Here is a 24,360-nt window from a genome sequence, read left to right as displayed (position 1 = left end):
TCAAAAGGCCCATTGATAGTAAATGGATAAGGAAGATGTGGTATATATATGGAATATTACTGCGCCATTAAAAGAATGAGATATTTTCATTTGTGACAACATGGATAGACTTAGAGGACATTTTACTAAGTGAGATAAGTCTGACAAAGACAAATACTGTATGATTTCACTATTATGAGGGATCTAAAATTAAAGAACAAGTAAACAACCACATGAACCAACAAAAACAAAAACAGAATTATAAATATAGAGAACAAACTGCTCATTTCCAGAGTTAAGGGATTTGGGGGATGGGCAAAGTAAATAAAGGAGATTAAGAGGTACAAACTTCCAGTTATAAATAAGTCACTGGGTTGGAAAGTACAAATGGGAATTAAAGACAATAATACTATTAATAACATTGTATGGTGATGGCAACTACACTTATGATGAGCATAGCTTACCATGTAGAATTGTCAAATCAGTACGTGTATACTTGAAACTAATAAAATAGTATATATCAAGTGTACTTCAAGGAAAGAAAAAAGGAAAACAAAGATACTGAATCAGGACTCAAAAACTCCCATGAGGAGAAGCCCAGGACAAGATGGCTTCACAGGTGAGTTCTACCAAACATTTAAAATATAGTTAATAGCTGTTTTCTCAAATTTTTTTTTAAAATTGAGGAGTATGGAATACTTTTAAACTCATTTATGAGGCTAGAATTGCCTTCATACCTAAACTACACAGACTACAAAAAAACAAATTGCGGGCTAATGTCCCTGATAAACATAGATACAAAAATCCTCAACAAAATATTAATAAAGAAAATTCAATAATACATTAAAGGGATCATATTCCATGGTACTGTGAAATTTATGTCAAGGATGCAAGGATGGTTTAACATCTGCAGTTCATTCAGTGATACAGCACATTAACAAAGCAGAGGTTTAAAATCATAGGATCATCCTAGTAGATGCAGGTGACAAAATTTAACATCCAGTGATGATGAAAACTCAACAAAGTATTTATAGCGGAACATACCTCATTTTAATAAAGGGCATATATGACATGACACTGCCACAGCTAATATCATGCTTAATGGTGAAAAACGGAGGGCTTTTTTTCCCCTAAGATCAGGACAAGACAAGGATGCCCATTCTCTCCACTTTTATTCAACATTGGCAGTTGTAGCTACAGAAGATTGGGCAAGCAAATGAAATATAAAACATTGAAATCAGTCTTTGCTGATGTCATGTTACTATTCACAGAAAATTCTAAAGACCTTATCAAAAAATATTAGCACTAATAAATGAATTCAGTATAGTTGCAGGATAAAACTTTAATATACAAAAACCTATTTTATTTTTATATGCTAATAGCAAACTACAGGAAGAAGACATTAAGGAAATCATTCCATTTACAATTTCATCAAAAAGAATAAAATACCTAGGAATATTTTAACCAAGAAGGTGAAAAGACCTGTATTCTGAAAACTATGATATTAATTGAAAGGAATTGAAGACTACACAAATAAATGGAAAGATATACTGTGCTCATGGATTAGAAGAATTAATATGATTAAATACCTATACTACTGAAAGCAATCTTCAGATCCTCTGCAATTCCTATCAAAATACCAATGGCATTTTTTATAGACTAGAAGAAATAATCTTAAAATAAGTGTGGAGACATAAAAGACCTTGAATAGCCAAAGAAGAACAAAGCTGGAGGTATCACACTCCCAGATTTCATAGTGTTCTGCAAAACTACAGGAGTCAATACGGTATGGTACTGGTACAAAACCAACATATAGATCAATGGAGCAGAATAGAGATCCCAGAAAGAAACCCATACTTATATGGTCAATTAATATATGACAAAGGAGGCAAGAATATACAATACAGAAAAGGCTCTCTAATTAATGGTGCTGGGAAAACTGGACAGCTACATGCAAAAGAAGGAACTGGATCACTTACACCACAAACAAAAATAAACTTAACTCGTCTTAATGACTAGGTTTTTGACATTGATTTTAGCAGTACTTTTTTGGATATGTCTCTTTAGTCAAGGACAACAAAAGCAAAAATTTAAAAATGACACTACATCAAACTGAAAAGCTTTTGCACATCAAAGGAAACTACCAAGAAAACAAAACAAAACAAGGGTAACCTTATGAAAAGGAGAGGATGTGTACAGATGATACATTCAATAAGGGGTTGATATACAAAACATACAAAAAACCTTCTACAACTAAATATCAAAATAATGTGTTTAAAATAGGTAGAGGACCTGAATAGACATTTTTCCAAAAAGACATATATGTGGTCAGTGAGCACATAGAATGATGATCAAGTAACTAATCATTAGGGGAATTAAAATTAAAACCACAATGAGATATCACTATACCTGACAGAATGGTTATTATCGAAAAGACAGGAAACAAATGTTGGCATGTGGAGAAAAGGCAACCTTTATGCACGATTGGTAGGAACATGAAGTTGGTGCAGCTACAGTGGAAAACAGTATGAGGTTCCTAAAAAATTACAAAATAGAACTACTGTATTGTTCAGCAGTACCGCTTATGGATATTCATCTGAAGAAAATGAAAACACTAACTTGAGAAGATATATGCACCACTGTGTTCATCACAGCATTATTTACAATAGCCAAGATTCAAAACAACCCACACGTAGAACAGAATATTAGTCAACCACAAAAAATGAAGTCTTGCCGTTTGCAACTACAGGCACAGACTTAGAGGCCATTATGCTACATGAAATAAGTCAGACAATGAAATAAAAATACACAATTTCACTTAAATATGGAATCTAAAAAGCAAATCAAATGAACAAACAAAAACAAAGATTCATAGATACAGAGAACAAACTGATGGTCATTAGCAGGGGTGAGAGTTGGGGGCTAGAAAAAATAGGTGAAAGTGATTAAGAGCTACAGTCTTCTTTTTTAACATAAATAAGCTACAGGGGTGTAATGAACAGCATAGTGATTATAGTCAATAATATTTTAAAGACTTGTGTGATAACAAATGGTAACTAGACTTATCATGGTGATCATTTCATGGTGTGCGTAAATATCAAATCACTGTATTCTATATAGTGATTATAACTATATATAGTAGAGTTACATAATATAAATAGCATATTATAGCAAATATAATTGAAACTAATAATATTGTAGATCAGTTACTATTTGATAACAAAAGACATATAGAGATGAACCTGGAACTGAACACCAACAAAGCATACAAACAAAAACAAGAGCCCAAGCAACAAAAGCAAAATTCAACAAATGGGACTTCATCCTATGGAAAAGCTGCACAGCAAAAGAAAGTATCCATAAAATGAAAAGGCAGCCTTCAGAATGGGAGAAGATAAAGAACTCTTAAAACTCTATCAAAAGTACAAACAGTCTAATTAAAAATTGGGCAGAGGAACTGAATAAACATTTTTCCAAAGATATACACATGGCCAGCAGGTACTTGAAAAGATGCTAAACATCACTCAGCATCAAGGAAATGCAAATCAAAACCACAATGAGATACCACTTCACACCTGTCAGAATAGCTGTCATCAAAAAGACAAGAGATAAGAAGCATTCTGAGGATATAGAGAAAAAGAAGCTCTTGAGCACTGGGAATGTTTGTCAGTATAGCACAACAGGAAATGGAATGCAGGTTCCTCAGAAAATTAAAAATAGAACTATCATAGGATTCAGCAATTCAACTTCTAGGTTGAATATATACACGTGTGTGTGTGTGTGTGTGTGTGTTTGTGTGTGTGTGTGTATCTCCAAAGGAAATGATATCAGGATCTTATAGATATCAGGAACATGCACTCCCATGTTCATTGCAGCATATTCATAATAGCCTTTCAAGAAAGCAAAACAACCTGTATCTATCTGTTGATGAATAGATAAAGATGATGTGGAATATATACATTTAGTGGAATATTACTCAAACATGAGAAAGAAAGAAATCCTGACATTTGCAGAACATAAATGGACCTCTGAGAGCATTAAGTAAAGTGAATGAAATCAGAGAAAAACAAATACTGTTGATATTACTGTCTATGCGGAGTCTTAAGAACCTGAACACATAGTAGAATGTTATTTACCAACGGCTGTAGGGTATAGGAAATGGGGAGATAGTGGTCAAAGGATACACACTTCCAGTTAAAAGATGAGTAAGTTCTGGGGATCTAATGTACAGCTTGGCAACTACAGTTAATCATACAGTATTATATGACCCAGCAATTGCACTGCTAGGTATTTACCCAAGGGATACAGGTGTGCTGTTTTGAATGGGCACATGCACCCCAATGTTTATAGCAGCACTATTGACAATAGCCAAAGTATGGAAAGAGCCCATATGTCCATCAACAGATGAATGGATAAAGATGTGGTGTGTGTGTGTGTGTGTGTGTGTGTGTGTGTGTGTAAAATGGAGTATTACTTAGCAATCAAAATGAATGAAATCTTGTCATTTGCAACTATGTGGATGGAACTGGAGGGTACTACGTTAGGTGAAATTAGCCAGAAAAAGACAAATGTCATATGCCTTCACTCATATGAGGAATTTAAGATCCTAAACAGATGAACATAAGGAAAGGGAAGCAAAAAGAATATAAAAACAAGGAGGACAAAACATAAGAGACTCTTAAATATGGAGAACAAACAGGGTTGCTGGAGGGGTTGTGGGAGGGGGGATGGGCTAAGTGGATAAGAGGCACTAAGGAATCTACTCCTGAAATCATTGATGCACTATATGCTAACTAATTTGGATGTAAATTAAACAATATGTAAAGTTTTAAAAAATAAAAATAAAAAAATCATACAGTATGATATACTTAAAGATACTAAGAATAGATCTTAAACGTTCTTACCACAAAAAAGAAATTATGGGAGACAATGGCTGTGTTAACTAACCCTGTTGTCGTAATCATTTTAGAATATATAAGTTATCAAATCATCACAGTGTACATCTTAAACTTAATGTCATATGTCAGTTATATCTCAATAAAGCTGAAAAGAAAAGAGTGGTTTTATATTTGCATCTTCTAGTGTCCAGAAAAGCTTACTTTCTCAGCTTGGGGTCCTGGCATATTCCATAGTGTAAATTTGAATTACACAACCAACAGAGACATGGCTGGCTTTGCACATTCTCACAGGTGACTTTTATTAGTTCTAATGTTGATATCATTATTACTAACTTGGATGCTTCTTTTGCTGGCACATAGATGTTTATCAGCCTGTCTTCCATTAGTACTTTAGGCCTGTAAACTAAGGGGTATTAGACAATTTGCCACTTTGGAAGGGTCCAGGCCTTAGTTGAGAGTTCTGTGCTGCTAATATTATTTGCTGATAAGGCAATCTCTGCTTATCCATTCATGAAAGTTAATAGTCTGATTTCATCTTATTTTTCTTTCTTCTTTTTCTTTTGGCCTCTGAGGATTTCCTTTGCTTTCTTAAGAATTCAGTGATGTGTTAATATATGTTACTTTATCTAGTGTTATGATATATTATCATGATCCTTTAAATAAGGCGAGATGTTGGTAACATATCCTCTGACGCTGTAGGCCATTATCTAGCAGGCTAACCCAAGGATTATTTAAATGTCTGGGGATGTATTTTGTCAGACTTATTTTGACTCAGTGAAGTTCCAGATTAACTCATAAATGATTTCTATATATAAAAATTCTGTACACACACACACATACACACACAGAGGCATCCTTAGAGGTTATATTAGGGGTTTATCCTGTCAGATATTAACCAGTTGTGTATCTAACTTAACAGTATTATTCCAGTATTGTTTCTTTAAATCCAGTACTCAATTCCTAAATGTTCTTTACCCTCATTAATAATATAAATACACCATTGACATGTATTTACTCTAAATTTGTATGAGAGTCACATTTTTAACTTTTTGGAAAGTATTCTTTCCCATTAGGGTCAAGCTAAATTGCATTTTGATAGCGTTTTAAAGTATCTTGCCAACCATAAGCAGAAGGAACTACTGAAGCAAAAGTAATCTTATTTTACTCTTCACTGAGTCTGAGTGATAATGGGGACTAGCACAATCACTGGCACATGGACTACACTCAGTCAATATTTGCCATAAAGAATGAATGAATGTATAACCATTTACATTTGGCTCTGATAGCTTTAATTTTATTGTATCCTATTCATGTTTTTTTCATGAATAATTGCCTACCTTATAAGAATCTTACTATATCTGTTTACTTTTAAAACATCATTTTATGTAATAGCAACAGTAACTTTTACTCTAAACTATGTAACATATTTATTTTTGTAGTATACATTTTTTCGTATGAGCAAGAGCTTTTAAAAAGTGGTTTTTGTTTTTTTTTTTTGATTCACTTTCAATTGAGTCTGGAGCATTTACTTTCACTTTTAATGCACTGAAGTTTTAAGATCTTCATACAATAGCTTCTGTTCTACAGCACAGATTGGCACTGCTCTGATCCGGAGAGGTGGGGAGTGGCCCCGCCTCTTACTCATGCTGGTTTGCTTAAAGCTGTGGTTAGTTCCAGAGGTTAATTTTCTGAACATGACTGCCTAATTGCTTGCCTGCTGTGATCATCTATATCCTGATAAGCCAGATTTATTTTAATAGCTATGATTGATAATGCTGAAGATTCGGGCTGTTTCAAAAGTTTTCAGGTACACTTACAACATTTTCTTAACTGTTTATTTCCCCACTTCCCTGAAGTAACATCCCCTAAAATGTTTTTTCCTTGTCCTAAGTACTTTGGTTTTCTTTATACAATTAATTCATATTAATTATAGAATAATAGGAAAATAAAGGAGTGAAACATATTAGATGGTTTAGAAAGTAGGGAACTTATTAATGTGTTGTCTACCCGGATTTAGGGCTGGTACCATCTGTCCCTATATATCTGAGTCTCTTTTCCCCTGCTGTTCAGTTTTCTTCCAGTGCTGGTCTGCTATCAGAAATTGATGGTGCACAGTCTAGCAACTGTGTTTCCTTCATTTACTGTGGCAATTGATAAACATTGTAATCAGAATCTGGCAAGTGGTTGGAAATTTTCCATAAATGCTCCTGGGGGCGTTCAGAGTTTTTATGCTTTCATGAGAGATTGGGATTTGATGGCTTTGGATATATAGTGGTTAACAGCACAAGAGAATTCTGATTCTTATGTGTATTTGATCTAACTTTGAAGAAGTTACTTACTCTCTCTATACTCTCTGTTACTCTCTCTCTCTGTTATTTAAGTTGAGATTATGCCTTCTCATAGGGTTAAGGCTTAAATGATACAATATATAAACACTAAGCTTTATACACAATGCAAAATAAAAGCTTAATGAATCATAGTATGTTGATATTGATATTTTTTTCTGCTTCTCCGTTGCCATGTTTTCCTGTAAGTTTTACTTCACTGGTACCAAAGATAATAGGCATTCAAGTTAAAAAAAAAATCTGAATCTAACACTAGACTCTGCCCCTCACCACGTGAATTTAACATGTCTGAGTGTTATTTCCTTACATTTTAAAAACGAGAAATGTCATTATCCAGGTTGTTGAGATACTAGATGGAATATCCCAACTGCTTGGCCTAGACAGAAGAAAGCACATGATTCTTATTGTCCCCATAGTTTTTACCTGGTCTTGATTATGTTCATCAGTAGATGATATGAATAGATAACAATGGAAGTAGAGGGAATTCATCAGTCTTCCAACGCATGTCCCTAAACAACCCTTCCACAGCACCAGTTTGTCACTAATTATATACCCTTGATCTGAAAGTGTTTGCTTAACATTTATGTCACAGAATCCATTTGTGACCTTGTGAGCACTCACCTCTTTTCTGTTATTCTTTTGTTAAGTGTGATTTATCTAATATTAGCAAATCACGTACATCTTTAAACAAATGTCAGTGATTCAACATTACAAACCATTTTGATTAAATGAGAACGCAGATGTTTTCTACAGCCCCTCACATCCTTTTGAGCACAAAATGCCACAATTTTATTATTTACTTTTGACTTCCACTCTACTATCATATAGTCCCCAATGATAAGGAAATGAAAATCTTTCTATTAATTTGTTGCCTTAGAGACGTTGGTCATAAATAAGCACAATCTGCTCTGTGAATAAGCAGAAGGCAGTTTTAAAGCTTGTTTGGCGGGGCACCAGAGCTTTCCAGATTCTGAGAGTCACACTGAATAAGTCATTTGTTGAGGATGACAGTCTAACAGAAATCCCTGCCTGTGCACTCCCAAGCCCATGTGACCATCTTGTAGGAAATAGGAGGACTTTTATGAAGGTGCCACTGGTTCCTTTTGAGGTCTTTTGGATGCTTCTGGACAGTATCTTTAACTCTGATCTGGATAAGCGCTTAGCAGATTAAAAAAAATTAAAGTATCTATTTATAATTATAATTCTGCTTTTTAACAGGTTATAGGAACTTAAATAGACCTAACTTTTCTTATATCTCTATTGCATTGTGCTCATTTGAAACTGATTATTGGAGCTTTGAGAGTTCGTTTGAATCTTATTTTGCTACCACAGCACTAGTGGTCTCTCCCAGTATTACGTAGTTGAGATTCTGATTTGAAAGATTTTGTTCAAATTATTCAATAAAAATTAACCGTAGAGCCAAGTACTATGATTCGCTATTAGAATAGCCCATGCAAATTATAATCCATTCTCTTTAGGAGCAATTTATTCACCCATCCTGAAACTTATGTGGTCCCTACTGTATCTAAAAGAAATCCTAGGGGCTTGCTCAGAGGCCTTGTTGAAATCAATATATTCTATTTCTGGGACTTCTTTTGATAAAACTTAGGACCTCTATCATAATAGGACAGGAATTAAAGTGTGGCCTGACATTATTCTTTAATTGATGCACTTTCCTAATGGACTCTGTATGCTCTTCTTAGTTGTCACAAATTTTCTGCATAGCAATATCCTACAGTTGTCCTAGAATCCACATATATTATTCTGTGGATTGAGACAATTACTTTCCTTTTTAAAAAAATTCACATAGCCCTTCTTACATCTATTCCTTTATTGCCTTTTATATGGTTTCTCAGTAATTATAATGAATATATTGTTAATTACATCTACAAGTACTTGTGTACTTTAGCATAAAATTCTTCCAACTTTGAGTTCAGTTCAAGTAGCTAGATTATTACATACTCATTGAATTTGAATCTTTAATTCTGCTTTGTCTTCTATATGTATTATGTTTATTATCTCCAGACTGAAGATCATTCCTTTGAATGGGAAAAATGAGAATAAGATAGATTTTTCTTGTCATGTGTTAACTCTATACCATTTTTTTTCATAATGAGACTGCTCCTTTTCATCCTTGCTCTAAACCTAAGAAAATATTTGTTTGCCTTTTGATTTTTTTAACTCTTGCTTTATTTTGAAGCTCAATGGTAAATATATCCAGATATAAATCAGTGTCCTTACATGTTTAATTTTGCCCCTTATAACTCTTTTTCTAGCAGTCAGTTGCCCCATACCTACGTGCTTCACTCTTCCTCAGGCGCTAGGCTTTCACCTGTTCCATGGCAGTGATTCAGAGGGCCGTGGATAATTTCATTTCAAACTAGTAGATTTAGTGCGTCTAAAAATTCTGACCTACCTCACATACTAGTCCCAGTAAACATTTTCTGTGCCTTGTTCCTTGCCTGGCGGGCGTGGAAACAGAGTTCCCGTCTTATTTCCCTCTTCTTGCTTCTCTGCATTGTCATCGTTCCCAGTTTCTTACCTGCTACTCAAAACTGAGATCCTGCTGCCTACAGATGGATCATGGTTCTTCAAACGTGACCTCTTCTCAGAGCCTCCTTTCTTCTGTTGTACTAACTTGCCAGGGTGCCTGTTACTTCTTGCTGTTCTTCTCACGTGGGCTGAACTTCTCTACTATTGTTGTCTTTCTAAACACACTTAGTAGGAGTTCCTACCATTGTTTATAAAAGCCAGATCTTCCCTTTGGAAACTGCCAAGCTCTGTGGTTTGTAGATTCCCACTAAATGGCACCTTTGAGATTTCTGGAATACTGCCCCTGGGTTTATACATAGTTTTAGAGTAAAGTCCTACTATAATAAAGGCCTGCTTGGAACTTTGCCTTAAAGAATTGGACTTTACCATATGTCAGTCATAGTTTTGGCCAGCAGCAGAGCTTGATCTAAGTTTTCTTGGTCAATGCCTTGTTTTTCCTAGTTTTCACTTTTTTTCTTTCTTATTTAACGTTTATTTTTGAGAGAGAGAGAGAGAGCGCTCACATGAGCAGGGTAGGCTCTGCGCTATAAGCGCAAAGCCTTATGTAGGGCATGAACTCACGATGGTGAGTTCATGACCTGAGCCGAAATCAAGAGTCGGCTGTTTAACTGACTGAGCCAGGTGTCCCACTTTTCTTTTTTAAACTGAGAAGTATTCTTAGCCAGAAGATAGGCACATTCTTAGAGTCTCTTATCACTGTAGTCACAAAGAAATTAAATTCTCTGGCAACTAAAGCCAAAGGAGCAGATTCTGCCAGTTTTTGCCTATAGTGTTTTCCTTTGGCATGTTAGTCCAGACCTCAGTCATACCTGTGCTTCTCCGCCTTGAGAAAAGTAATGGGGTGGAGAAGTTGTGAGCTCTCCTGCAAATGTGATGGAAAAAGAGAGAGAGAGAGATGTTTCTAATTCTATTTGGTTATCTCCTTAAGAGTTAAAAATAGCTACATTCATTACAAATATTTCTATATATTAACTCCTTTATTTTTCAGAACAAGCCCAGGAGATAGTAACTATTCTTATCCTCCTTTTACACGTGAGAAAATTAAGCTACAGAGAAGTATAGTAATTTACCAGTGGTCACATAAGTAGTACATTGCTGAGTCAGGTTTTGAACAGGCAGATCTTTTATATAATATGTGTTTATCTATATATATAGATAGAGCATGTGCAAGCAAGACAGACATTTAGGCTTAGTATATATTTATTTATATATAAAATCAATAAAATTCCCTTTTTCCCTTATTCAAACTTCCCCAAACTATCAATACCAAAAACAGTGTTCTTTGAAGACATAATGTACCAATGCTCTATAGAAACAAAAATCTGTAGACTTCTTCTCAAAAGGAAGGATTCAGGGTCTCAATCATACACACACACAGAAAAATATCCCTTTATGGCCTTCAGTTCTACAACTAGTTATAAATCTACAACTTATTTTTACTTCCTTCCTCCACTGCCAGTTATATCCTTTGTCCTCAGCCAGAACCTCAATTAGTTGGATTTACCAAGGGTTTCATCCCTGAAGGATCTGGCCTTTTGGTGGGCTTGCCTCTTGAAGTTGCTATATTATTCTATTTACTTATACTACTTGGAAGTTCATACCAGGCAATCCTTAGCTTCCAAATACAATCTTCTCTGCTGCCACTACGTTTCAAATCCCTGTTTTCCTCACCCAGAGATCAAGTGTTCTACCCAACACAGGGACGTCCTTTTTCCCATTTGTGGAGTGGCACAAAGAACTTCATGTAGCTAAATGGAAATCTCAGCCTCCAGTTCATGAAACAATTGTTGAGTCCTTTGGTAGGCATGATTTTTATTTTTTTATTTAGACCTCTAAACCAGAATCCAGTGTCACAAGGGTGTGAAGAATACTTTATCAGTGAATCACTAGATCTAATATTGAGAGTTCCCTCTCTTTCATAGCTTGGTTCCTGAACTCATATATTCTGGCTATCAGAGAAAGGCCACCATATATTTGTCACTGGTTTGGAACATAAATTGTTTATAACTCAGCCTTATAAGGAGTGGTATTCTCGTTGGAACTAACTGCTGAAGCACCACTTCTGCTTTTATTTCCTGCTTGATTATGATTTTATATATAGTACAGCTTGATGATGTAGTGTTGCTGTGTATAACTGACTTTAGGTAACACTGTTCAAATAAGCAGCTTTGGGCATATGTGACTAATTGGTGTCCCATGATCAGGCAGTTATTTAATCTCTAGTAGGACCAAATAGTTATATGTGTGTGTGTGTGGTTATATTTACTTGTCAAGAAGGGTTTGACTTTCTTCCCAAACCAAGGATTCTCTTTTTGTGATTTTCTTATTATGATTGGCTACAGGCTTCAAGCAGTTACTGATGATCTCCAAGAATGTTAGATATTATTGGATGTAAGGCCCAACTGACAGGGCTTTCTGTTCCTCAACTTAGACCAGCTAGAGATCTTTATACTACTCTGGGCTCTTCTCAAAATTTATAGACAGGATTTACTCAATATCTGCATCCAAATGGTAAACCTAAATGAATATATGCTGCCTCAAATATCCACAAATTCCCATCAAGTATTAATATGTTTTTATTACTGATAGGAAATGCATACTAAAGCAACCTGTTTTTCACTTTGGAAGGGGTATTCTAACATGTTTAGACTAGATGCATCCCAGCTGTATCAGGTACCTAAATCTTGGGGTCCACTCTCCTGTAATGGAGGTTTTTTTTACCAGGGCCTTTAAAATAATTGCCATATCAGCATGATATCGATACAGTACACCAGCATGATGTCCTATGGAATGTTTTCATGATCAGAATCCTATGAACTAAATAATGACACAGAGCCAGCAAGCTGACACAGCCTTAACTAGGACAGAAAATGTATACTGAAAGTCTCATAGGTGAATGCAAGCTGCTTCATTCTCTTCTTATTGGGATAATAAAAAATATTCCCAAATTAAGAGCTGCCTAACAATATCAGAAACAGTGTTGATTATGCTAGGAAAGGAACTGCAACAATAGAAATACCCTGTTGAAGTCTGTGCTAATTCACCGCCATTCTCCCAGATGCTTCTGCACAGATCAGATGGGCAAATGTATTGGGCTTGTGGTAGGAATTTCCACCTCTGCATATTTCAAGACTTAAATGTCAACACTGGGTTCTGTGAATCCCCCAGGGGAATATGTAGATCAAAGCACATTTGATTTGGCTGAATTTACGAGTATTTGAGAAGGCTGAATTTACAGGAATGACTCCCTAAACTGCCAAGCCATCAAGGAAGCATCCTACTGCTCTCAGGATTAAGAACTTGCAAAAGTATGAAGCCTCTAAACCAGCTGCATGATGAGCCAAAACCATGCCTCTCTGCCACAGTCTGCACTAGCACAATGCATGCCATGTGCCCTGCTTCTCTTCTTCCATAATGCTCTTTTTTTTTAATGTTTTATTTATTTCTGAGAGAGTGAGAGACAGGGTGAGCAGGAGAGGGTCAGAAAGAGAGGGAGATACAGAATCCGAAGCAGGCTCCAGGCTCAGAGCTATCTGTCAGCACGGAGCCGGACGTGGGGCTTGAACCCACGAACCATGAGATCATGACCTGAACCAAAGTCCGACACTTAACCGACTGAGCCACCTAAGAGCCCCCCATAATGCTCTTCTAAATCAAGGTCTCAGATGGGTAATTCTGATTGGCAGAACTCAAATAATATCCAAAATTCTAACTGCACACTCTGGGGAAAATTATTAATAGCTTTCCAGTCCCTGAAATACAGGAAGATGTGCTAGAGTAGGCAAATATAGCCTAGTTGTTGAGTGAGACATCCCACGTTTTCTACCACAGTAGCCTCTCATGTAATGTTGTAAGCCCGGGCCTCCATGCCAGCCTCTTTCAAAAGTTCCACTATGTTTACAAAGGGGCAAGTGTCAATTGAAACGTAAGGAAGAATACAGACCATTTTTATAAAAATGTTAACAGAATTTTAAATTACCCTACCAGTTATATACTTAGTTTCTGTTCTCTTACAAACTTCAATCCTACCTGGGAGACAGTAACAATTCCTATCTAGATTTTGGCAGAGCTCTTTAATAGGATTGTATTAACTCTAGAAAAATATTTTTATTTTACTACTAATTTTTAACTTTTCAGGGTTCAATAAATTGAACTTCTGTAACCTTCCATGCTTTTATATTATCAACCTACAATTAACATGTAACATTTATTGAACACTTACCAGATAGATGCCTGGCACCGTGTTAACCATGTTACTGTCTACCTTAATATGCACAACAGCTGAAGTAGGTGCTATCACCATTTTTAGGTGTGGAAGCTCAAACATAAAAAAGGTAACTTGCCAGTACAAGTTCATAAGCAGTGGAGATGAGATTTGGCTCAGGCAATGTTAGGTTCCAGAGTCCACAAACCTAACCTTGTTAATAAACTCATGATTTCATTCCCACTGTCTGAAGTACCTTTTATTTTACTGTGAATTTTTCTTCAGTTTATCTCCTAAAGAATTAAATATTAAGAAAGCAAGTAAGTAAACAACTAAAACATCTGTAAAATACTCAACAGATTTTTTTTTCAGGATAGATATAAGTATTCTTTTTTCAAGTACAAACAAAAATGTTAAAAAATCTGTAAAAAACTGGCAGTGAAGAGTTACAGAGGGTGTGAGTCTTAGCCAGTTACATTATGAAAAAATAATGATAAATAACTATGATATCTTATGATAATAAATTGATGTGGTTTTAATATGAAGTTGACAAGTTGACTTAGAAAACTGTTACTAAGAACTAGTTACACAAATCCACATTTATGATAGAAATTTCTTTTGAACTCTCTAATATGTTCACCATTTTACTGTCATTGATTGAATTTTAAAGTATATTATTAAAATATCAATTTAAGAAATATTTAAGTGTTTATCTTAAAAGACACAGGTGACATTTCCTAGTTTCATATGCCATTATTTACTTAACATTATCATTTAAACATTTTATACACAAAAGCAATGTCTCCTCAATATGATTTTAGTCTCCTATAGAACGATGAAAAGGTATGTACTATTTCTTTGTTTTGAGATACTTCTGAAGCCTCCTTTCTCCAAAACAATACTAATGGGGTGCCTGGGTGGCTCAGTTGGTTAAGCGTCCAACTTTGGCTCAGGTCATGACCTCACAGTTCATGGGTTAGAGCTGTATGTGGGGCTCTGTGCTGATAGCTCAATTTTTTTTTAATGTTTATTATTATTGAGACAGAGAGAAACACAGAATCTGAAACAGGCTCCAGGCTCTGAGTTGTCAGCACAGAGCCTGATGTGGGGCTCGAACCCACGAACCATGAGATGACCTGAGCCAAAGTCGGACACTCAACCAACTGAGCCACCCAGGCGCCCCTATGCTGACAGCTCAGAGCCTGGAGACTGCTTCATATTCTGTGTCTCCCTTTCTCTCTCTGCCCCTCCCCCACTCACACTTTGTTTCTCTGTCTCAATAATAAACATAGAAAAAATTCAAAATAATATTAAAGGGTATAGTTAATGAAGTTCCAGCTATGAGTTATACATAACTTAAATGTAATTAATAATCAAATGACCTTTCTCCTAATAATTGTATATAGTTCATGGTTTCCAAAAGTCCTTTTACAGTTAGTTAGTGGTGAGTACTTTTTGCTGCCTCTAGATGAAAATTTATAATTCTATATTTTTCTCCTCTCTCTCAAATGCCTCTCTTTTGACTTATGGAAAATAGAGAAGTCTTTCCACCTGTCTCTCCAGAGTGGAGGTGGGATTCATAGTATACCAATAACTATCCCAAAAGACATTTTCAAACTCCATTCTTTCACTTTTTATGTATATCTATATCTATGCCTATACTTATATCTAGTGGATAAGTGCTTAAGAGTCTGATCGTCTCTTTTACTCATTCTATATATGGTCTATCATCTAAATATAATTATTTATTTTGTTATTTCAGCTAAAACTTACATTTCAGCACTTTGTCATACATTTCAAAATATTAACTGCTTTATAAAATGTTATTACTTATATAGTCATAATGTGTCTATTTCATAATTTTGCTTAAGACTGACCCAGAATTATGTTGACACTTTTAATACTCCTGACAGTATGAATTCAGTAATGAAGTCTTAGAAAATGCCTACTAAATATATTTTGACTTGACTTGATAGAAAGTAGAAATCTATTCATTTTTATCTTTAGTTTCAGGTGCAGCATTATGTGTCTCAGAGCCTGGTAACCCTGGGAAGTTGCTACTTGTTGAGAAAATCTATAATATCTCAGCTTTTATCAGAAGTAAACAGCTTCAATGACGTTCTGGGTACCATCAATCAGGTACTTGTAGCCCGAAACTGTAATTCTTATTTATAATTAATACAGCTGTAGTCTTTTCTTTCCTTTTCTCCTTTCTGTTCTTCTTGCTAGGCCGATATTTTAGTTTCATTACCTTTTTCCCCTAAAGTATGTGAATACCATTACTGTCTACTAAAATTGTGAAGATAGTTTTAGAACAGAGTTTTCAAAATAATACCATCTTATCATCCTCACATGCATATGTGTGCCAGAGGTACCGCTGGTGACAAGAAGTGCTTGGGCGAATGGCCTTACATCTGCCTAATCAGGCAGCATGTTCCTAAAGCAAAACAGTGAGAGGAAAGTGAATGGGAAAGGATGCTAAATGAAGAACAGCCTCTAACCAGTAGTTTTTATTTTTAATTGCTCATGAGAATCGTCTGGTTAACTTTTAAATACCCCATTGTTAAGCTATATGCTAGTTTGGTCAAAGGGAAGTCTCTGGATTTAAGATGCAGGGATTGGTATTATTGAAGCTCTTCAGGTATCCTAGTTTGCAGACAGAATTGAAAACCTGTGCTCTAAGCCCTCTTATCTCTGCAAACTCTCACATTAATGCTGACAAACGTATCTAAGGAACAGAAGTCATTCCCTTATCTTCATGTTGACACTGGTATATCATGTGTTCACTTTGCCAACTGTTTTAATGCCATTGCTGTCTCTGTGATAGAATGAAGTACAATTAAAGGAATTAGAGACAGGAAGAAATATCTTCATAAGAAAGAAAAACATTTAATTAGAAAAAATATGTATATAAATTTAAATAATGTTTAACCAGTTGCTTAAACCTAAGTTCCCTATGTTTAATGATACCGTTTAATCTAATTGAATTCAGCAAATGACATGATAAATCATGTAGGTGACTGTTAAATGGTAAACTCTCTTAAGTGCTCTGTTAGATTTTTTAAGTAATTGTTACTGATATTAAGGGGCTAATAATCTATTTGAGAAAGAAAGAAGACACATTTAGTAAATGAAAAAAAAAAAGTGAAGTGCTAAAACACTTCCTGGTGTTTCTAGGAGCTCCAGCATCAAGGAAGTGATCAAGGTAGGTTGCAGGTCCCTGAAAACATGTCATGGAAAAGGAACAACTTGAAACATATATTTGAAAAGCAGAAGATAACAGAAATTAGAGGCACTGGGTGTACTTTTTTAAATATGTGCCCAGCATTCTGAAAATGCAAGGTAAGGTCGTGGGATTTAAAAACAGGAAGCAATGTGAGAAATGACTTGATCAAATTAGATTATTTGTATAGAAAATAACAAATTACAGGTGAGAAATTTTTATTTACATATTCTCATTTAATTTTCACAAATCTCCATGAAGTAGTTGTACTTTTTACCTAGTGTATAGATAAAGAAATAAAACCTTAGAGTGGTTAAGCAGCTTGATCAAGATTGCAGAAAGAACATATGCCATAATTCAAATCCAGGCATCCTGATTGTTAAATCACTTGAGAATGAGAATGACGAAAGAACAATAACTGCTTTTTGGCAGGTGATAAATAATGTGTTAACATGCTTTACATGAATTTTCCCAATTAGTTGACATTCCTATAGTAGATGACAACAGTCACTCCAGCCATTTTAAGCAGAAAGGATGCATGAGTAGCTATGGATTGTTGAGAGGGCTGAGAAAAGAGACTTCAGGCTGTACTTTATTGAATGACTCCCATAATCACACAGCAGAACTTGGCTACCAAAGGAATTGCTGCCTTTGCCATCATGACCAGGAAGCCTCCTAATAAGTCAAAGAGATGTTGCTACAGTCACAGGTTCCAGAAAACACTCCTGCCACAATGTGCAACAGACAAATGTGTGTTTTGTTCTGTACCTGTCTCACTATGTGATTCACTTTGAACTACAAAGTTGTTGTGAGTACATTTGTTTCTAAACCAACTTTATATTCATACCCCTATCAGCAAGAAAGTATAGGAAATGTAGTTTAATAAAATGCAGAGAAGAGGGTTCAAGATATCAGGGTAGGAAGATCCTGAACTTACTTCCTCTCATGGCCTCACCATGCTATAACTACATATACAGCAACTCTGAGAAGAACCTGAAGACAATCATAACAACTTAAACACAGCTAAAGATACAAAGAAGAAGCCACATCAAGAAGGATAGGGGCAGAGAGGTAGTCTGCTTGGGACCCAGACCCCCAGCACAGCAACCCACAAATGGGAGAGATATCACAGGAGTGGGAGGTCCTTCCTAAAGACTGAGAAGTTCAAGCCCATATTGAATAACCCCCCCTCAAGGATATATGTACCAGGAAGGTAAGTTCCCTTAATATATGGCTTTGGAAATCAGTAGGACTTAGCTTCAAGAGAGCTGGAGGCCTATAGGATTGGCCTGAACACAGTCTTACTCTCTCTGGAACAGAGAAGCAGCAGTTTGAAACGTACCTGGGCCATAAGTGAAGGAGATTTATCGACTACTTTCAGGGCATGCTGAAGAGGCAGGGATCTGTAGGAACTTTCTCTGGGACAGAAGTTTTGGCAGACACCATTTTTCTTATCCTTCTTCAGCCTAGTTGGCCAATGCCAGTTCTGAACCCTCTCCATCTACCTTAATAGCACTGTGTGACCCACCTTGGTGTTCTGTAGCTGCCCTGACCAAACCCATCTGTCCTGGCAGGTGCCCTTCCAGTGTGGCTTCCACTTGGCCATACATGGTAGGCAGCCTTAGCCAGGATCAGGACCCCTCCATGGTAACTCCTGCCCCAGAGAGGGAGAGAAGAGCCTACCCAGCTGCACATCAACAACAGTTGCCACCAGGCCTCCCAGCAGCAACACCAAGGACTAGACCCACCCATCAGTATGCCCACAGAGGCTGCAGCTGGGACTCTTACCCAGCCACTGGGGGCCACACACAGTCCACACAGGGGATACCCCTGGAGTGCCTTATTCTGAAGACCAGGAAGTATTGCCTTTCTATGCCCCACAGAATGCCTTCAAGATCAGTCCACTACTTTTAAAACCAGGAAATATAGAAACAAATGCAGAGAGTCAGGCAAAATGAGGAAACAGAGGAATATGTTCCAAATGAAAGAACAAGACAAAACCTCATAAAAAGAACTAATAAAATAAACATAAGCAATCTCCATTTTATAAAGAGTTCAAAGTAATGATCATAAAGGTGCTCATTGAACCCAGGAGAAGAATGGATAAACACAGTGAGGGCTTTAACAAAGAGATAGACAATATAAAAAGGAACCAATTAGAGCTTAAAAATGCAATAACTGAAATGAAAAGTACCCTAGAGGGAATCCACATCAGATTAGAGGATGCAAAAGAATGGATCAGCAATCTGAAACACAGGGTAGTGTAAATCATCCAAACTGAACAGTAAAATGAAAAAATAATTTTAAAAATGAGGATAGGTTAAGGGACTTCTGGAACAGCATAAAAAGTATAACACTAACATTATTGGGATTCCAGAAGAAGAGAGAGGAAAAAGGACCAGAAAAATTATTGGACGAAATAGTAGCTGAAAAGTTCCCTAACCAGTGGAAAGAAACAGATATTCAGATCCAGGAAGCATAGAGCCCCAATAAAGATGAAGTCAAAGAGATCTACACCAAGACATTAATAATTAAAATATCAAAAATTAAAGATAAAATATTAAATGCAGCAAGAGAAAAGCAACTAGTTACATACAAAGAAATACCCATAAGACTGTCAGTTGATTTTACAGCAGAAATTTTGCAGCTCAGAAGAGAGTGGCATGATATATTATTTAAAGTACTGAAAGGAAAAACACTACAACAAGAATATTCTACCCAGCAAGGCTATCATTTAGAATTAAAGGGAATATAAGTAGTTTCCCAAGCAAAAATTAAAGGAGTTTATCATCACTAAACCAGCCTCACAAAAAATCTTAAGTGTACTTCTTTACATAGAAAAAGACATAAGAACAAGTAAGAAAATTATGAGATTAAAAAATTTCACTGGTAAAAGGAAACATGGTAAAGGTAGTAAATTAATTAAGCTACTATGAAGGTTAAAAGACAAAAGTAGTTAAGCTAGGTATAGCTACAATAATTAGTTAAGGGATACACAAAATAAAATAAGATGTAAAATATGCCAACTATATATAATATGGGGAAAGGGCTAAAAAATGTAGTGCTTTTACAATGTGTTAAAAGTTAAGTTACCATCAAATTAAAATAGACTGAAGTATACTTATGATGTTCTATATGAACCTTACAGTAACTACAAACCAAAAACATGTAATAGATACACAAAGAATAAAGAGAAAGGAATCCCAACATAACACTAAACAAATAATCAAATCTCAAGGAAAGATAACAGGAGAAGAAGAAAGGAACAGAGAATTACAAAAACAACCAGAAAGCAATTAGGAGAACAGCAATAAGTGTATACTTAATAATTACTTTAAATGAAAATGGACTACATGCAGCAATAAAAAGACATAAGGTGATTGAATGGGTAAATTAAAAAAAAAAAAAAACACAATAAACCCATCTATGTGCTTCCTAAAAGAGACCCACTTCAGACCTAAAGACACATAAAGCCTGAAAATGAAGGTATGGAAAAGGATATTCCATGAAAGTGGACATATGATTTCATTCATTTGTAGAATTTGAGAAACATAACAAATAATATAGGGGAAGGGAAAGAAAAAAATAGATAAAAACAGAGAGGGAGGCAAACCATAAAGACTTTTAAATACAGAACAAACTGAGGGTTGATGGGGGTGGGGGATGGAGGAATAGATTAAATCAGTGAATTAAGGAGGGCACCATATGGGATGAGCACTAGGTGTCATATGTAAGAGATGAATCATTGGGTTCTACTCCTGAAGCCAAGACTATACTGTATTTTAACTAACTTGAATTTAAATTTTAAAAAATCTGGGATAGGAATACTTATATCAGGTAAAATGAGTTTAAAACAAAGACTGTAACAAATGACAAACAAGGCATTGCATAATGATAGAAGGATTAATCCAAAAAAAGGATATAACAATTGTGAATGTCCATGCACTCAACAAGGGAGCACTAAATATATAAATCAAGTATTAAGAAACATGAAAGGAGAAATTCATAGTAACACAATAATAATAGAGAAGTTTAAGATCCCACTTACTTCAATGGATAGATCATCCAGATAGAAAATTAATAAGGAAGCAGAAGCTTTAAATGACATTTTAGACCAGAAGGACTTAACAGACATATACAGAACATTCCATCCAAAACACATTATTTTCAAGTGCTCATGGAACATTCTACAGGACAGATCACATGTTAGGCCACAAAACAAACCGTGATAAATTTAAGAAGCCTGAAGTCATATCAAACATCTTTTTTTTTATCAAAACAGTATGAAACTAGAAATCAATTATAAGAAAAAGGTGGAAAAAACACCCATGTGGATGCTAACCAACATGCCACTAAACAGTAAATGTGTCAGTGAAGAAATTAAGAGGAAATAAAATACATAGAGACAAATGAAAATGAGAACGCAATGTTCTGTAATATTTAGGACAGTTTTAAGAGGCAAGTTCATTACCCTGATACCAAAACCACAAAGACACAAAAAATGAAAATTACAGGCCAATATCCTAATGAACATAGATGTAAAAATCCTCAACAAAATGTTAGCCAACCAAACTCAACAACATTAAAAAGATCATACTCCATGGCCAACTCGGTTTCATTCCAGGGATGCAAGGATGGTATAACATCCATAAATCAATCAATGGGATACACTACACTAAGAAAACAAAGTATAAAAATCATATCATCTCAGTAGATGCAGAAAAAGCATTTGACAAAATTCGTCACCATTTATGACTGAAAACTTTCAACAAAGTAGGTACAGAGGGAATGCATTGCAACATAAGTTGAAAGAAGTGAATAATGGCTATCCTTGTCCCTGATCTTAGAGGAAAAGCTTAATAACTTTCAGCCTTTCACCTTTAAGTATGTTAGCTTTGGGTTTTTCATACATGTTATTATGTTACTCTACAAATTAGGCAATAAAAGAAATAAAAGACATCCAAATTAGAGATGAAGAAGTAAAACTATCACTATTTGCAGATGACATCATACTATAGATAGAAAACCCTAAAGACTCGACCAAAAAACTATTAGAAGTAGTATATGAATTCAGTAAAGCTGTAGGATACAAAAATCAATAAACAAAGCTCTGTTGTGTTTCTATATAATAATAAACTATCAGAAAGTCAAATTAAGAAAAGAATCTCATTTAAAATTGCATTGAAAAGAACAAAATATCTAGGAGTAAATTTAACCAAGGAGGTGAAAGACCTATACTCTCTGAAAACTACAAGATATCGCTGAAAGAAATTGAAGGTGACACAAATAAATGGAAATATATATTGTGTCCATAGATTAAAAGAACTAATATTGTTAAAATATCCTTACTAGTCAAAGCAAACTATAGATTCAGTGGAATCCCTATCAGAATTCTAATGAATTTTTTCACAGAACTAGAATAATCATGAAATGTGTATGGAAGCACAGAAGACCCCCAACCAGCCAAAGCAGTCTTGAGAAAGAAGAATAAATGTAGAGGTGTCACACTCCCAGATTTCAAACTGTACTAACAAAACTGTAATAATCAGCTTTTGTATAAAAAGCAACACATAGATCAATGGAACAGGATAGGAGCCCAGAAATAAACCCACACTTATATGATCAATTAAACTACCACAAAGGAGACAAAAATACACAATAGGGAAAAGACAGTCTTTTCAATAAATGGTGTTGAGAAAACTGGACAAATACATGCAAAATAATGAAACTCAGGGCTCCTGGGTGGCTCAGCCAGTTAAGCATCAGACTCTTGATTTTGGCTCAGGCTATGATCTCACACTTTGTGAGTTTGAGTACCATATGGGGCTCTGCACTAACACAGAGCCTGCTTGGGATTCTCTGTCTCCTTTCTCTCTGCCGCTCCATGGCTTGTGCTTGCTCTCTTTCTCATAGATAGATAGATAGATAGATAGATAGATAGATAGATAGATAGATAGATAGATGGATGGATACATACATACATACATACATACATAAAATGAAATTATACCACTTTCTTACACCGTACACAAAAATAAGCTCAAAATGGTTTAAAGGCTTAAGTGTAAGACCTGAAAAAATAAGACTTCTGGAAGAAAATATACATGTTTCTGCTTTGACATCAATCTGAGAATATAAAGAAGGAACTCTCTTGTACTGATGGTAAGAATATATGTTGATGCAACCACTATGGATAAAAGTATCAAGGGTCTTCAAAAAATTAAAAATAAAATTACCATATGACTGCAGTCTCACTTCTGGGTATTTATTTGAACAAAATGATAACACTAATTTGAAAAGATATATATATCCCTGTGTTCACTGCAGCATTATTTACAATAGCCAAGATATGAAAGCAGCATATGTGTCCAGTGATAAATGAATTGATAAAGAAGATCTGGTGTACACACAATATACACAATGGAATATTGCTCAGCAGGAAAAAAAAATGAAATTTTGCCATTCATAACAACAAGGAGGGTAGTAGAAGATACCATGCTAAGTGAAATAAATGAGACAATTATATAAGTATGACTAAACTTATATATGGAACCTAAAATCAAAACAAAACAAATGGACAAACAAATAAAAACAGACTTATATACAGAGAACAAACTTGTGGTTACCAGAATGAAGGGAAGTGAGAGGACAGGAAAAATGGGTGAAAGGGATTGAGAGGTACAAATTTCCAGTTATGAAATAAATAAGTCATGGGAATGTAATGTGTATCATAGGGAATATAGTCAATGACATTATATATTTTATAAAGTAATAGATGGTAACTAGACCTATCATGGTGAGCATTTCTTAATGTAGAAAAATATCAAATCACTATCTTGTTTATCTGAAATTAATGTACTATTTGTCTGTCGATTGTAATTCAACAAAAAAAAGATAGTGTAGTTTTATGCTTTTTCAGCTTTTTTACTCTAAAAAGGTGATAGAATGACTATTGATGTACTCAGTCCAAGGTGTTATCTTATATTAGGTTCAGAGTCAATAATATGCTCTTAAGAGATGGAATCAGAGGGGCGCCTGGGTGGCTTAGTCGGTTAAGCGTCCGACTTTCGCTTAGGTCATGATCTCGCGGTTCGTGGGTTCGAGCCCCGCGTCGGGCTCTGTGCTGACAGCCAGCTCAGAGCCTGGAGCCTGTTTCAG

General features: G+C 35.4%; 1 protein-coding gene across 1 annotated transcript in view; it reads left to right on the top strand.

Moving 5' to 3' along the window:
- MEI4 (meiotic double-stranded break formation protein 4) overlaps positions 1-24,360 on the top strand; it is a 213,271-nt gene that overhangs the window by 131,279 nt on the left and 57,632 nt on the right. Inside the window, exon 4 of the mRNA XM_039218145.1 lies at positions 15,987-16,118. Within this exon, the coding sequence (XP_039074076.1) occupies positions 15,987-16,118 (132 nt within the window). The remainder of the gene's footprint in view (positions 1-15,986; positions 16,119-24,360) is intronic.

The sequence above is a fragment of the Hyaena hyaena genome, unplaced genomic scaffold (genome assembly GCF_003009895.1).
Source record: "Hyaena hyaena isolate Hyena2069 unplaced genomic scaffold, ASM300989v1 scaffold_742, whole genome shotgun sequence".
NCBI classification, from domain to species: domain Eukaryota; kingdom Metazoa; phylum Chordata; class Mammalia; order Carnivora; family Hyaenidae; genus Hyaena; species Hyaena hyaena.
Note: the sequence above shows the minus strand (reverse complement) of the source record. Positions and strands in the feature narration are given on the sequence as shown.